Source organism: Egretta garzetta, unplaced genomic scaffold (genome assembly GCF_000687185.1).
Source record: "Egretta garzetta isolate BGI_Z169 unplaced genomic scaffold, ASM68718v1 scaffold23, whole genome shotgun sequence".
Classification (NCBI taxonomy): Eukaryota; Metazoa; Chordata; class Aves; order Pelecaniformes; family Ardeidae; genus Egretta; species Egretta garzetta.
This window is the reverse complement of record NW_009259237.1, coordinates 2,740,570-2,757,232: the sequence shown is the minus strand read 5'-3', so window position 1 is coordinate 2,757,232 and position 16,663 is coordinate 2,740,570. Positions and strand designations below refer to the sequence as shown.

General features: G+C 43.5%; 1 protein-coding gene across 1 annotated transcript in view; it reads right to left on the bottom strand.

The window, feature by feature from the left end:
• The window catches only part of LOC104123661 (WT1 interacting protein), a 49,307-nt gene extending 40,291 nt beyond the window's left edge, over positions 1 to 9,016 (bottom strand). Inside the window, exons 1-2 of the mRNA XM_009635936.2 lie at positions 8,956 to 9,016; positions 8,274 to 8,375 (exon numbers count right to left, since the gene is read on the bottom strand). Coding sequence (XP_009634231.1) covers positions 8,274 to 8,375; positions 8,956 to 9,016 — 163 coding nt within the window. The remainder of the gene's footprint in view (positions 1 to 8,273; positions 8,376 to 8,955) is intronic.
• Between the last annotated feature and the right edge of the window lie 7,647 nt (positions 9,017 to 16,663).

Sequence of the window (16,663 nt, the reverse complement as noted above, 5' to 3'; positions counted from 1 at the left end):
CTGGATTTCTTCCCCTTTGAGAGATGAACTCAACAGCAGCCCAAGGGAATCTTTTCTTTTGGAGAAACTGAGATGTGTTCCAAGAAAACATTTTAAATGGGCAGAGGGGAAGGCAAGAAAGAGGAGAAAAAAAAGAATACAAGGGAAAAATGAAAAAAAATGCACAAGAGAGGCAGGTTTCAGACTAAGGCAATCAAGACCTGCAGATAATAGATGCTGATAAGGAAACAAGAAATTTTAGCAAATCTTGTTACACTAAACAATAGGTGGCATGCCAAACACACAAAACTATGTGAGGAAGTGATTAGGTTCTCTGTGGTTTTTACAGAGAAATAAAAAACAGAGGCAGAAACCTTGTTAATTAGAGTATATTTTTTGTACTTTATGTGTTTTCCAACCTCTGAAAGGATCACAGGTGCTGTCAGTGATTGGTTCCACATTATGAATACAAAAATATTGTGGGAGGAATACATCTATGGTCAGTCAATCAACACAGAGAGAAGCTTCCAACATTAGTTGCCAGGCAATCCCCACCAATTCAAATAACCATCAAAAGCCATGCATTTCATGCAGGAATAATTAATAGCAGCACACAGTTACTACCTTTCAAGGAAACAAGGAGACAGAGACAAACCACCAGCCAACTATTCAGCGCATACCCTCTGATAATCAGAAATAGGGAATGGAAATGTTTTTCACTTCTCTGGCGGCCAGCTACCTATCAACACCACCTTCCCCTGGGGGTCAGCCTCCAGATCTACCAATGCTAGGTGCCAAAGCAGCCCTCAGAGAAGAGTGACACTCTGTATTTAGACACTCCCCCCAACCAAAACAAACTTTAAGCACAGGCATCTTCAAGCATCTGAGTTGGCCCCATGGAAGCAAGACCCAGGACTGGGCCAATTAGATGAGCCAACCTTAAAAAGCAGATTCTCTCCTAGGGTTGAACTAACTTAATTTAAAGTAGTCACAGAACTGAAAACCTTCCATCACATAACATCTAATAGCATTGCCTGTAGAAGGGACACAGTCAACGGACTGGTCTATTTATCTGAAGTCAAGCACACAGATCAGTGCCCTGCTGGACCAGAGCTAGATGGGACAAGAGAGCGCAACACAGAAAAACTACTGAATACCTCCTAAAATATGAAAACCAACTAAATACATTCTAATTAAAGGAGAGTTTCCTGTGTCAGTCCCATCTCAAACACTTCTGATTACCCTTTTCCCATCCCATCCTTTTTTGTTTTTCTAAAGCCTGGAATATTATCAGACTAACCATGGATCAAGATAAAGGAAGCATTTTTCTACCAATTGGTACCCGAAGGTACTTGGGCTCTTACATGGGCTGGTATCCAAGTTTGACTTTTAATTACCAGAAGACAAGATTACATTCCTTTGCTGAGACTCATTCATGGTTCAGTCTTGCACAAGGTGAACCCGAACCGTCTGAAGGCAGCTGTCATCTCTGCCATCCAACTGCTTATTTTTAAAGCGAGCACCTCCCTTTCCATGAGTTTTGCATTAATGGGTTCATCTGGGACTGCAGTTGCAGACATACCTGAAATAGCTTTTAACTATCTGTCTTGATAGGTGTTAACACGGAAAGCGCGGTGCTAAGCACAGGCTGTAACTTATCCCAAAGACGCAGAATGACTCAGGCAAAATGACTCCTGCAGCAACGCTGCAAGTTATCTCAATTACACGTCTACACAAACCGCAGTCTTAGCAGCGCATACAGCAAATCCTTTGGTCCTGTTTCCTAACCAAACTCGCACCTCTCCACAGGGCTTGGCTTTTCCCATGAATCACACCTCAAAGTAACTGCCCCACATGCAGCACATCAGGACCTACTGCCAGCTCCAGTTATGGCTTGGAAACCACCAAACATTCAGGTGGCCATGAATGCAATCCAAACATGGGGTCTGAGTCCAGGATGAGTAATAATCGCAGTTATGCAAGTTGAGGGCATCCAGCTCTCACACTCCAGGCCACGGGGGTCGGGGAGGAATGTTCCCACATGCACAGCACTGAATCACCCGCCGGCTTGTCTTCCCCCGAGCACCAGGTATTAGCCAATGGCTCTGGCAGGACTACAGACCAAAAATCCCAAAATTCCAGTCTGCTCCGGTCTGACAGTGTGTGGTTAGAAAATGGCAGGGAAAAGTGTGCAAGGACATTAGCTACCCAGCAGACTTTCACTGCACAGCAATGTACCCCCTGAAGCAATACTCATTAGCTCCTCTCCCTTAAGTCTCCTTGCTGTGTTTCCTTGGTGCTCAGCATAGCTGCATAAAGCAGTGGCAGTCAGATGAACACATACTGAACCTGCAACTGAATTGCCTAGAAGTAAGCCACGAGGCACCTAAGAGTTAAAAGCCACTGACACCCCCCTTCCCAACTCTAACACTGGTGGACACACAGTGTAGAGCTCACAGATTTGACACTGAATTTTGTTTTATTCTACTTGAAAATCACATTCACAGAGAATTTAATTTAAGGCTACAAAGCAAGTACTGGCAATGCGCAATTTGGATGCAGTGACTCATGCCAAACTTATAAATATACTGTGGGGACAGAACAAATATGAATTGAAAATGAACCTTTCACTGGGAATTTGAGTATTTTAAAAACTCACCAACTGCTGATAAATATACACTGAAGGGACACAGCTCCCTTAAGACGTTCTGTGCCTTACTACCGCCAAGAGCAAACAAAGGTTCAACCCGGGGCAGCAAATACGCAAAAGACCATTTCCAGTGTCACATGGACCTTCTCCCTACAAGCCGGGACATGAGCAGCCTCCTATTAATAGACAGCTACATACAGTAGCACTGAGTGGCCTCAATCAGAAGGGAGTTGTTGCCTCCGAGACTTAATACGAGTGAAAAGGCAGGTTGTGTCCACAACCACAAACCAATTCCCCTTTCACATCTGTCGGAGGGCACAAACTAAGTCAGAACTGCTCTTTGTACCTTCAGGGTAACAATACTTACTGCTACAGCTGTCCCACTTGGGCCTTTTAAAATGGCAGCGCTGTCAGCCCTCACTGTGATCCTTCTCTTAGAGGCTTGTAGCAATGAGCTTGTGAAGTCTGAACAAAAGCTGGTGCTGACGCGGCGGCGGCAGCAGCGCCAGTAATCAACTGAACTGTGATACCTTTACGAGCTGTCCCTTAAAATCAAACTGCTGTATGAAACCCCCGTGAGTGCTCCAGCCTGATCAATAGCTACCAGGTAAGAAATGAGCTGCATACCTTTGGGATTATACAGTTTGCTTTAGGCTTCTGATTGATCTTGTGGTGATTTCCTGTGCCTTAAAACCACTGGCAAAAGTGCAAATTAAAGATGAATGGCATGCGTAAACATTTGCCTTCACGTAAGAGAGCAGAACGTGTCCCTGGTTTTTATGGTGAAATATATTTCAGCTTTGAGAGTATAGAGATTTCAAACCCTTAGCTCTGCAAAGCTCATTCCCTGCCCATCTTTTACACCCCCAGAGCAACAAGTAACAAACCAATATTCCTCGTTTTAAAGATTTATCTTACTGCAGTTTCTACAATCATTGCCACTGGATTAAAATTTTCAGCCTGAAACGATGCTGTGGATGGCATTATGATCTGCAAACTGGAGGCATCTGATAAATTATCTTCTGTAATGAGTATCAAACAGAGTCCATTAATTCCTGCAACTGATCACCTGCACTTAGAGCACACAAGCGATCTGGTATTCCTGCAATTATTCTTCAAGAAATCCTGTCATGCTCTGAAATACTACCAAGAGGAATTAGATGATGAGCTTTTCAGGCAGACATTTTTCAGCTTTTGTCTTCCGTAAGCAAAATCTGCAACTGAACTCCTGCCAAAACTAAAATGTTACACTTAACAGAAGGGACAGTGTATGCTGTTGCCTGAATTAATCTCTGTTACTTAAGATTCAGCAAAACATGCTTACATATGAGTAATATAACATACTTAAGCATATGTCTAAGTGTTTTGCTGAATCAAGGCCTAAAAGATGTTCCACTGGTGTTAGGGCTGAGAGAGGATTTGAATCTACATTTAAAAACCATCCTAACAAGCTTCAGTTGTTTTCTCTAAGAGATTGTGGATAAAGATCTTCATTGAACTATTTAATCCCAAGGAAACCAGATCACTTTGGCTTTTACATTACCTGAAGAGAATTATCTGACCTCCAAAAAAACCTACCTGAGAAACATGGCTTTTTGCAGAAGGCAATAGGGTTTTACACGGAGACGTAACAAAAATTAACTGACAGAGCAAAGTTCTGAGATGCTGAACTTGCTCTGTTATGGGAGCAAGGCTAAACTATCCAAAGCCCACTGAACACATTAAAGAGGCAGAAATGCAGCATCTTATTTTAAAACATAAAATGTGTCTGCTAGGCAAGTAATTTACTTTTCCTTTCCATTCTTTTTCTGACCTCGGCTCACTGGCAAGATTTCCTTTTTTTGAGGAGATCCTGTATATCTCCGAATCAATATATTACTGAGTTTATTCCAAAGTTGCCAGAACCTAAGATGACAATGAAGAAATTTGCCATCTGAGCATTTTACCAGAACATCTAAAGGGGACAGAAGTCTCCTACTTACTGTATCTTTGAAATATTTCTACATCTTTCTGTATTCACGTTCTCAAGAGCTAACCACCATCATTGCAGAAGAGCCATGAGAATCCATCCTTGCATCCTCACGTTTCTACACTAGCAAGGCTGGAGTCCTCACAGAGGTGCCTGCATCTGTGACTGTATTCTAGGTTTTTCTCTTAATTACAAGAAACACAAACCCTCCAGCAATGGTGTCCCATACGATGGTAGGAGTCGAAAAGGACAGCGCTGGGGCAAGTGCTGTTTGCTCCCTGGAAGGTGCAGGATGGCCCATTCTGTCATGTGCTGCCCTTTTCAACCAGGGCACGCAGACAGATGGCACTTGGCACTGAAACCAAAGTTAAACTCAAAGAAGTGCCTAAGAAAGGACTCTGGCTCAGGCAGAATTTCCTACTGAGGGTCCCTTCCCACTTCTCTGCAGAACTGCACTTGCCTTTGCTGAGCTGAAAATACTCACTGCCGAGTGCTGAAACGAGGCCCTTGGAGGCTCCATCACTCATTATCACATTTCAGCCTGAGTGGTCTCCAAACCACAACTTTTCCCAAGGGTTTGAAATATAATTTTTCTTTTAATTTTTTAATTGTAGCTGGTTAAATATTGGGCCCTTATCTAAATCAGATGTCTTCAGGTACAGAATTTTTCTTCTTTGGTTACTGCCTTCTGCTTCTAGATTCATTATATAAAAGCAAGACTGGTAACAGCTGGAGAAAAGTTTGGATCATTCTTGTTATTTGGGAAAAAAAAGAGGAAAAGAAGAAAGGCAAGCTTGTGCTCTTACTCTATCTCAGATTTCTAAGCATACGTAGGAACTAGCGCGTAGGAACTGTTTTAGGCAGAGAACACTAATGTACTTCTCCACTCTCCTGTCAAAGGCTCAGAAGGAGCCTAAGTCTGTATGCTACGACCTCTTGCCTAACAAAGGTCATTAATGATCACCTACGCATTGAATCTAAAAGCTTGGCTCAACTTAAAAAACTTTCCAAAGGGACATTAGGTCTTAATTTGAAAACAAAGAAGAATCTGCCACTTCTCCTGCCATTTTCTTCCAGCAGTTAACCATCCTCATTGTATAAAAACTGTCTTTGATTTCCTATTTGAATTGTGTAATTTCAGCCTCCAGAAAAGCTCTCTTGTGTTTGTCTCTAGTACATATGAGACCACCATCTAATGCTGTTTTCTGGTAGAAGTATTTATGAGCTCCAGCCACATATCCCTCCCATCAATTTTGATACCCAAAATACACCAGGCTCTCACCAGACCCTCTCCAGTTTTTCCTCATCACTTTAAAGGTAGGCCTCAAAACTAGAGTGCAGAATTGTCACCTGGGTCCCACCAATGTCACACTGAAGGTAAAATAAACTCCCCGTTCATAAACTGCAGTATTGTGAGAAGTTTGCGTTTGGTTGCTTGTACAAGAGGTCCTGTAAAGCCTTTTCAGCAGCACACTCCAGGATGCAATTCCCACAGATGGGACCTGCATGCCTCATTCCCAAGATCTGGATCTACTGACACTGTCCTGAATCCCTCTGGTTTTCCTAAAGACTGCACAGCCCCAGATAAAGTGGGAAAACAGAGTTAATGCAACACCCCCTTTCCAGCTATGCTCATTTTGATACTATTTCAGAGCTGAATTGAGAGGAAAAGCTCCACTTTTGACTCACAGTTGCATGTAGCTGAACCTAAGCTTCGATCAAGTTTTTTTACCTGCATTCCAGCACTACTGCCACATCAGTAGCACATCCACCTTTTTGGCACCTAACATGAGAAATTCCCCACACATTCCCCTATTGATGGGATTGTATCGGAGATGGGATTGTTGCAGACAGAAGGAAATCCAATCCCTTTTTGCTTGCGAAACACCCTGGTGGATGATAGCTGGGCCCTCCAGCCCACGAGCAGTACAGTGAGAAGCGCAGAATACCACCTCACACACCATTTCCTCGTGCATGTGCGTGACTCACGGAAAGCTGTGTTAATCACAAAATTCCACCAGCGCTGCGGGGTGGGGCAAAACTACGCTCCGAACAGACATGTCTCAGGTCGCCCCATGGTAGATTGTACACTGGCCACACACACCACACCAGGACAGTCAGAAAACTTTGTTGTGCCTTTGAATAATTAAGTTGGGTTTGTATTTTGCTGTTAAAATACATTCCTCGGCCCTTACACATTCTTTTGAGGAACAGAGTGACCTGTGTACAGACCCCTGTGGTAGCAAACATGCACCCTGACTACTTAAAAAAACCACGCCTGCCCCAGAGAGGAAGCTGGAATTCACCCATGCAATTAGGTTAGGTTAATGTTGGCGATGGGTAGATAGATAAGATATTATCCGATATCATATTTTGTAATCCTCTGCTAAGCAGGATGCTGTTCGCTTTGGGAGCCAACAAAATAGCTACTCATTCACTGTCAGACTTGAGCAAAGCTGAGAGCGATCCTTGAAGGTTTGAGATGAGTTTATTCTAGAGCCTGGTAATGGTCCAGAGTCATTTATAAAGGTCACTAATTCTACATTCAGGTTGTAGGTTTCTTTAAACCAATATTTATCTGTACAAATCTCAGGAGAAAAGACAACACTTCTCCTTTCACAAGTGAACTTTACAATGGTCTTTTCATTATCAACTTATTTGGTTCTATGCCAATAATCTTTTACTCTTTTTCTAATCCTTCATTAATCCTTTTTATAAACAATTTACGCTTGGCATATTCTGCTCAGGGTACATCTTTTGCTGTGTATATGTATCTCAACAAGATCTTCAACATCCAGGCAAATATTTTCATATATTAAGAACCTAAATAAACGTGTGGGTATATCAAGAAAAATAACCTGACTCCTGAAAATTGAGCTCTCATACTTCCCTTGAACTCTGTGGGAATTTGTGAACTTTCAGCAGTTACAGACAAGACACTGAGGAAGTTACCAACTTAAGTTCACAGTGCTTGACTTAAGGTAAACACTTCTGAAAGTGCTGCCCTGAATTTTCCAAGCCCTGTTTCCCCTGGCAAAGTCATGACTTCCCCAAATCACAGAGAATACATCACTTTCAGATGTGTTCACATTAAAAAAGGTCCTGAGAAAGACAAGGAGGAGACAGTGATTTACTTGCAAGTTTTCCTCTACAAAAACAAAATATTCTAATAGCTTAAGGTGTTTCAACATGCAGTTTCTATTTCTTCTTATCATATCCAAACATAAGACAACAATTTTTGAGCATTATGTATATACAGAAATGACAAATATACATGCTTGACTAGAGCAGCATTTGCAGATAAAAAGTGAGGGAAAATACAGTTTTGGCTACACAGATTTTATCGTTTTTCTGTAAAAATGATAAATGCACATCACAGTTCCATAAACACAAATGATTTAAAGTATGCAGTGCTTATAATGGCCAGGTCGAAGCCATTTTGTAATCGCAGCCCTTAAAACAACAAAATACTACTTTTCTGAGCTGTTGCTTAAGAAAACACCATTGAACATTTACAGATGGCAAATAAAAAACAACTTTTGAAGCTGGAGTCTTGCATGGGAATTTTGCCTCAGGAAGTAGGCAAGATGAGGTCTCACTTTGTACACTGGTTGCTACAGGAACATGTATTACAAAAGGAAGCCACTTAATAAGGCTATGGTAGATCTGACTTACCACAAGAGCAGCACGTGAAGCAGTTGGTATGATAGAGGTTACCCATTGCTTGGCAAGCCTGGCTCGCTCCATACACACCTTTTCCACATTTTATACAAATACCTACAAGCAGAAAGAGAATGAAAGTTAGAATCCTCCACAGCTCCTAAAGCCAGCTCCAGGCTGTTGATTCATGATACTCGCAATACTCCCATCAGGCCCTAAATCAATGAGCTGCTCACCCTGAATAGATTCAAGTACCCAAGACAGCAGCAGGAAGCTTGAGTGAAACAAATGCATAGAAATTAACCCAAAATAAAAGCATGGGGGAAGCCTCTGCTGGTGTTCCAATGCATGGAGACTGAGTCTGGCTGAAGACAGAAATCCAGAGGAGGAAGGTGCAATAGGAGGACAGAAAATCTGCATGCTCCCTGGAAATAACTCCATTTGCCCAAGAAATAATTTAGTGAGACCTTCACAACTAGGTGCTCCACCACATTACAACAATTCAGTCTAAAACCAAAAGACTTCTCTTTACCCCTCTCCAGCAATGCAACATCAACAGCACAGTGAAAGCCATGCAGTACCGGGAAAATGGGTCTGTCAGTCACATTTAATAACTGTTTAACTTTCCATGAATAGTAGTGTGTAACCTCATAAACAGAACCTGGCACCTCACAAAACCGAAGAGCAAGGCTTCTACCTTCCTTATGGTCTAAGGGCAAAAATTCTGGCTGGCAGGCGATGCCGGGGATGACTCCCATGAAGTCCGCAAGACCAAAGTACCAAGAGCCAGTGTAGAAGTAGCAAAGTCAGTGGGTAGCTCCACACGTGGCAGACTCACAGGAAAGGTCATGATTTCAATAAGCTCGACAAAGGGGGGGTGGGGGGGGAGGTTTAAATTTGTTTTTGAAAAGCTTTTCCTCATAGTTACAGCTTTAAGATTCTTTTGCCTATGCATTTATTTCTATCTATGCATAGCCTCTCTATATTCAAACCAGGGCAGGGAGATAATTCAAGAATCACTTTGCTTCTGTATCCCCATGAAGAGGAAATCAAATGCTGGAGAACTGATGTCCTTCTGCTACATGCTTAGGACCACCAATTTTAAGTTTTTCTGATAGGTCCATTGGTCTCTATATGATTGTAGCAGGACAGTACATCTCAAGACAAGCCTACGTGATTTTTCAAACACCACAGTAGAAAATTAAAAATTGAGATTTTTGCCTCATACAAGTCTGTAATGAAGCTGCTGTGCTCCATGTGCTGTTTGAGGCCCTATTTCTACAAATGCATGCTCAAGCTTAGCATTAATCATTAGCATCAACAAAACTGCTAATACACTTAAGCATCTAGGAACTCGAGAACTACAAAATTGGGCTTTAATCATCCAGAATTCTCCCCTGCTGTGCTGTGAACATTTTATACACATAAACACACAGAAAATACAAATGCAAGCTGCTCCAGGGGGAAATTAGCATATTATGAACTGGTAGAAACTTTAATAGCAGAAAGAACAAAGTTAAGCTAACAAAGTGCTTGGTGTCTCAGTTCGGTTTCCTTGGGCTTTGCTTTTATTCACTCCCAGCATACGAATTGGCCTAAGGTGCCACGCCACAGAGACAGAAATGCCCTCTGCCCCCGGCAGGTAGCTGTACGGAGATGAGTAAAGCTGGCATGAGAGCAGGACCCAGTAATACAGCTGAGACTTCACCCAAGCTCTCAATGAGGAAACAGTTGTAGACAACACGATGCCCATTAATATCTCTGCCCACCCCCTCAGGTATTCAAGACACAGTTTAAACCCCATTTCTGAAACCAGACTGTTTCAGTTCAGTGCAGCATTAACACAGCCACCTGTATGGCCTCTGCAGTGTGATCAGTGTAAATGGGATTCTGTCAAGTTAAAAAAAATTGTATTTGAAGAAAAAAAATCTTATGCTACTAATATTCAAATACTGAAATGGAAAAACCTTTCATAAATCATGAGTTTCTTGGTGTTTATACCTTTAAATCCCTCATTTCAAAACGTGAAGAGAGATTAGCTTTTCATTCAACAAGCTCAGCATCCTGGCACAATGCTGCCATTTTGGACCATGAGCACATTTGCCAAATGAAACAATAATTTTAAAAAACAATAAATCTACTAATAATAGATTATTTTTTTAATCCTAAACATGATTTCAGCATTCGAGTAAAGCAGGAACTATAACTTTAATATTATCAGATACCAATGTCCCAAGCTAAACCTGTAATACACAAACTAGCTGTCAGCAAGGTCCATCAGTTCATTGCAAAGTATTAAGAAAATGCTGGTCCTTAGGCTAGCTCAGCTCTAGTGAAGGAAATGGGAACTGCAGAATATTTGTTGCTTTATCCAAGGCTGTTACGTCTATTTATTTATTGTAACCAAAGGTTATGAAAAAAGTGCTATTTGCCATGAGTTAATGGTTAACTGCTGATAAAAGATGGTTATTGATTACTGCAGACCCTCTGATCAGACAAGGCATCCCATCAGCCAGCAGCTGCAGGAATTGCTCCCAGCAGCAGCACAGCATCCACAAACCTGCTCTCTGTCTCATCCCAGACCATGAGCTCTGCAATAACCCTGGTCCCTTCTGGCCCTGGGGCAGGAGGGATTGCACACGCAGCAGAGAACATGGGGCTCATACCAGGAATGAGCAATCCGTTACTTTAGCATCAGGTCTCGGTATGATGTTTCAGTTCGCTCTTGACATTGCAGCCAGAAGAGCCTTCAGAGCTCCCCAGCACCCTTCTTGCCCATCTTTTTAGGCCAACCATGTACCCGGGACTGGCAGCTGTTGGTAGTCTGTCTGACTGTGAGGTTACACTGAGAGATCTACCTCTTCCCGTTTACACTTAGTATTACTCAAAGAGGAACAGAAATCCACAGTCTCTAATTCTCTGGCATTTCTGCCTAAGAGCTCTCACGCGCAAATCTACTACAGCCATGAACTGCTTTGATAAATGAAGTTATTGCCTCATTTCTTTGCCATTGCTCCACTGAACCATCAGAAGAAAAAGAAGGATTTATTGTGGACATTAAACTTATATTGGCCTCTCCAGCCAGTAATTTGTTATGAGCAGCTGTCAGTTTGTTAACTTGTTTTCTCTAAGAGACTAGTCATTAACTCCAGGAATGAACGACCACAGAGATGATTAGCATACTAAAAAAGTGCATGTAAAATTCCAAAAGTGTATTTTGGAAAATACATATGCAGCTGTGGTGTGAGTATAGCGTGAGCTCATAACTGCCTAGGAAAAGCACTGATTACATGGCTGTTCAGGTCTGGTTTTCCACCAGTCACAGCCCAGACTGCACACTGCAAGCTTGTGAAAGCCTTGACATAACCGCTACATCACTTTTTTTTTTCCCCAAGATTTAATCCCAAAGCTTGTTAAACTGCCTATGAAGAACGTTCTGTTATAAAGCGAGCACGTCTCATTTCTGACACTTCACTTGACATGACTTCAGATGAACTGCTTCAGCCTTTATGTGATTCCTTGCCCCTCCCAACACCTCCATTCTAAGCAGCCAGCTGTGCCTCCAGTTCTTTAACACATCACCCGTTGCATTTCTACCCAGGTCGTTAGCTCTCCTACAGATCTGGTGTCTCTCTTTAGCTACAGAAAAACGTTATCAGGTGTTGCATATATACCCAAAGTTTGCATAAAGGTTGGCTGAGCAGGAGCACAGCGTCACAGCGTTCCTTTGCTGCAGTGAGGAGGTGTTTGCATCATCACACAGTGTTTAACCAAACATGAGAGTAGAGACTGAACAAACACTCTATGGACCACAGCAAAAGACCACCAACAAAAATGACACTAGACAGAGAAGGAGCTCCCAGAGGCTCCCCGCTGGAGTTAGCTACAGCACGTTGCCAGCACTCCCCACACCTTTAACCAGCCCACTTCACTGAGCCTGACCGTGTCAGTCAGAGCAACCTCTCTGGACACAACCAGGCAAGCCTCCAGCGCTGTACAGCCACACAGCCATCAGAAGCACGATGCTCTCTGGGTAACCCATGTGTTGGCAAAACGCTAACATCAGCACCAGGAGAAAATAAGACAGGTATCTTCTGATGTAGTCAATCGTTTTGCTCTAGACTCAAGAGACCAAATGCAATTCAATATAACAAGGCAAAAGTATCAGCAACAACATAGAGAAGATTTTAAAGCTACATAATTTTTGTTCAGTCCACTATAATGTACTTGTAGAAGTTCTCTGGAGCAGCCTCCACGTCAGAAGAAGTTCAGTTTGGAACCCGTACATCAAATCCTGGGATGCTCTTTTGACCTTGCCAGTACAGGCTGGTATTTCATACAGACTTCACCAGGTACCCAGAATGAGGAAAAAGGCCGTAGGCAAAGGTTAAATGGAACACATATAATAGCAAATACATAATCACTTTTTGGCCAAGCTTTGTCCTCAGACGTGTGGAACTGAGCCTGTGCCTAATGCCATCCCCACTTAACCTGAAGTCAAGGGTTTAGCACAAATGCAAGAAAAATGGTACCATATGGCCTCTCAGCTTCAGAACGCAGCAGCTGCGTGAGTCAGAGGGGGAATCTGGCTATTGCACTCCTTGACACCGCGCCACGGCTCAGGGATGAGCTGCAGCTTTACTGTCTTACAGCCACACCGTATCTCCAGGATAACTGCTACATGCTGCCTACAGCAGGAAACAACCAAGCCCTGTCGTCAAGAGTTATGGTAAAGCTAAAATTAACAACTAACACATGGCACAAATGACTCCCTCCCTGCCTCTACAGTTCTATTCAGGCTGCAGTGCTGCAAAAAGGGCGGGTGAACACCATGCTGGGCTACTGCAAAATCCCCTTTTCTTCTCTCAGACAAGAAAAGACCATCTCTACGTAAGTCCTCAACAAGCTTTTCCACACCTGTGGCCTATCTAAGGTGCAGGGGTAGGGAAATGATAACCTACAGACAAAAAGCAAGAAAAACAAAGGAGGAGGAAGCCTTAACTCAGCTCAAGAAATTGAATTCCAGCAATAAGGGCCAGCTGCAAGAGCGAGAGGACCATGGAGGAGCTGTGTTAGATGCCTGCAGGTGTCACTGGCCGTGGGAGGTGTTCCCACATGGGCTGCAGTCCCTGCAGCCAGTCATCTCACACCCCGGCAGGTTTTACACAGGGTGTTGCTACTACCTTTAAAAAAACCATTCTGCTAAGAACCTGGGTAAACAGTGAAGCATCAGACCTGCGCCAAGGCTGGGCAGCCATGCTACTGCAGCAGCAGTACCGGCCCGAGCTGACAGCAGCTACCGTGCAGACATCCTGGACTATGGCAGCTCAGATGCTGAGAGGTGATTTCAGGCAAGAAAAATGCTCCCATCCTTCCAACAACCACAGGAGGAGGGATCTTCCAACACACACGTCATCTCCCAGTCAGAGGCTGACAGAAGAAACAAGGCACCTACACAGGGGAAAGGGACAGAGCCTCTTCCTAGCAGCCTGGGAAACCCTCCCGGCCCTCACCACCATGGGTAGCTCTCACTGGAGGGCTTTAATTTGTCACCTGGCAGATGCCTGACAAATGTACCAAGGCTTGATTACCCAATATAAAATAAAATCTGGTTTGTACAAGTTATAAATAAATATAGATATCCTGGGCAGGCTCAGCAGCAATGTAACAATTGCATGAAGACCTGGCCTAAGCTGTCTTGTGATAGGAACAACGGAGGGACTGTCTGGATAAGCTACCAGCACTGCCCTTTACCCCTGGGGGAAGATCAGAAGACACCACAACTTGAATTAAGGTTAAAAAAGACAGACTAAGGGAAGTGGGAAATGCTCAGGTAAACATTTTAAGCACCCCTCCCAAGCCGCAGCCCATCCATACCTGGCACCGCACCACTCCACAGCCAGGAGGGACCTGAGCCCATCCAGCAACACAACTCTGGCTTGCAAGTACCCATGTGCTCCCCACAGCAACCATGCTGGAGGCTGGAGTAGGTTAAACCGGAGGAAGATGGGCCACAACTTCTAACACAAATCACAGCTTAAGCAAAGCAAAACTTTTTGCTGCCATTGTTAAATTTTACTGAGATTGCCCCTGACCTTGCTTTCCTCCTTAAGGAAAGGAGGTGAAAACTCCACTGATAAACTACTTCGGCACTTGAGATGTGGATCTGCTGACTTAAAAAATCTCCATCGCTTCAGCACCCACCTCCTACAGGAGGCTTTACTCAGTTAATATACAGGCTTGGAGCAGCAGGGATGCATGTGCAGAACTTACTCAGAAAAATTAAAGTTTGAGATTAATTTATGTTTGGTTACAAACACAGCAAAGTTCACGTTCATTGGAAGTTTTGTAAAAGCTAGGTCTAGGTTCTAACTCCAGCTCCCAGAAAAACTTTCATTACCTTCACTCTGCCTATTGCTTAATGGGGCTGTGGCTCATATAGGACAAAGCCACTGAGAGAGGTCACGGCCACAAAGGGAGGCACTGGGACCAGTTCCAGGAATGACAGTGCTGAATCAGGACACAGGAGCTGAGCTTTACCTGCCTGAGTGACCAGTGCTGACAGAGAGGTCACCAGGGCTCGGCCTCAGCCTACTTTGGTAAATACATGGGCTGTTCTGTTTTGTTGGAAGTTTTCCACAGCTTCAAATGTAGGGTGAGGTGATGAGCAAGATTTTGGGAACATAGAAAGCTGTAGAAATAACTCTCAAACACCACCCTCCCCAACTTTGTATTTTGGCAGCTATGAGCCCAGGGCATGTCTGTGCTGGTAAATTAAACCACAGCAGCTCCAAGTCAGCACTGTGGAGCGGGAGATGTCACGGGAGCTGGTATCAGCTCTGTTGAGCAGCTGCTGGAAACTGCAAGGCTTTTGTTACTGTTAAAGTAGATCCACCAAGTCACACAGTGAAAGCCTGAAGCTAGCGCAGCAAATGCTTATTGCTTCATACAGTATGTGAAATTACTGCTCTGAACCATGAAATTACTGACACTATCCGCACAGAGTTCATCCTGCCTCAGCCGCAGCCGGCGTGCCTCTGCATAACTTCCCTTTGTGTGGATCTCCGACTCTGCCGCAGAGCCTCCTGATGGCACAAGGCATATCACAGGCCTATTGTTCCGCACAGTGTTTTAGTTACACTGACACTTGGTTTACAAATATTCATTCATTTCTCTGCTTCTTGATTTAGTGCATGGCAGTTCCAGGACAATTTATACTTCTCACTTGGCATTTATAGAAAGATCTTTTGCTACTGGGGCAATGAACTGGAAGACCAAGCAGTTCTGGTGGCTGCTCCATCGTCTGTGCCGCTGTGGGTTGCTTTGTCCGTGATTCAGAGCTCAGCTGACTGCTCAAGCTTCGTGATCAAGTTGACAACCACAGCATAAGAGGACTCGCAAATAACTTTAGCAACTGAATTATTGACCAAAAAAGACAGAGAACAAAATCCTGTTTCTAAAGGCACCTTCTGATCAGTGTGATTAACGAAGCAAGGAGACAGGTAGAGCTGGGGGGGTAAGAGAAAACAGCCCTGGGAGCTAATGACTTAGATGGAAAAGAATGTCTGTAAAGTCCCTTCCCTGTCCTACTGCCCCTCCACTGCTGAACATCTGAACGTCTCACTGTGGACATACATCCTCTTACAGCCCAAAAGGACCAGGTCATCAAGGCCTTTCAGCTCAAACCATGCTTATTTTGCATGGAACATAATGAGTGCAATCACACATGTAATTCAGTCTATTTGAGGAATGTAAAATTCATAGCACAGTGGTAGTAGCAATAAGGTGAAGGCAGGCTTGGGCCATCAGAAACTTGAGCTTGTACAACTGCTGGCAGAGGAGAACACACCACCACATCCAGACTCGCCAGGCAAGCCTGGAGACACACACACAGGTCCCACAGACAGCTAAAGTGAGCGGTGCTCCTGCAGGTCCTAGTTTCATTCCAGAAGGATTAATTACCAACATCCAAAGCTCCTCAGTGCTCCTGGGCAAATTTCTTTTTGGGAAGCTGGTGTAGAGCACCAGGGGCATTCAGCCCAGCTGTACATTCACACTGGTTTAGGAAAGGGCAGACCCCAATATAATGGGCAACAGAAGAAGTGGCAGTTCACAGATTTCTCAAAAAAAAAAGCCCCATTCAGGTTGCAAATGCACTCACACATAAATGTTTGGTTTTTAATGAACATAGATACTGCAATTTCTACTAGTGCTTTAATTTCTGCAAGTTCATTTAACTGTTTGCACCAACTGAGCTCTCAGATGCGATGCTTGTTCACACCATTACTTCTGATTTACTCTGGTCAGAACGTGGACCTGCTAAGTTTTATTTAAGCTTTTACAGTGGCAGGTTTACAGACTTCAAGACAGTTTTATTACAGTAAATAAACAACAAACAAAATATT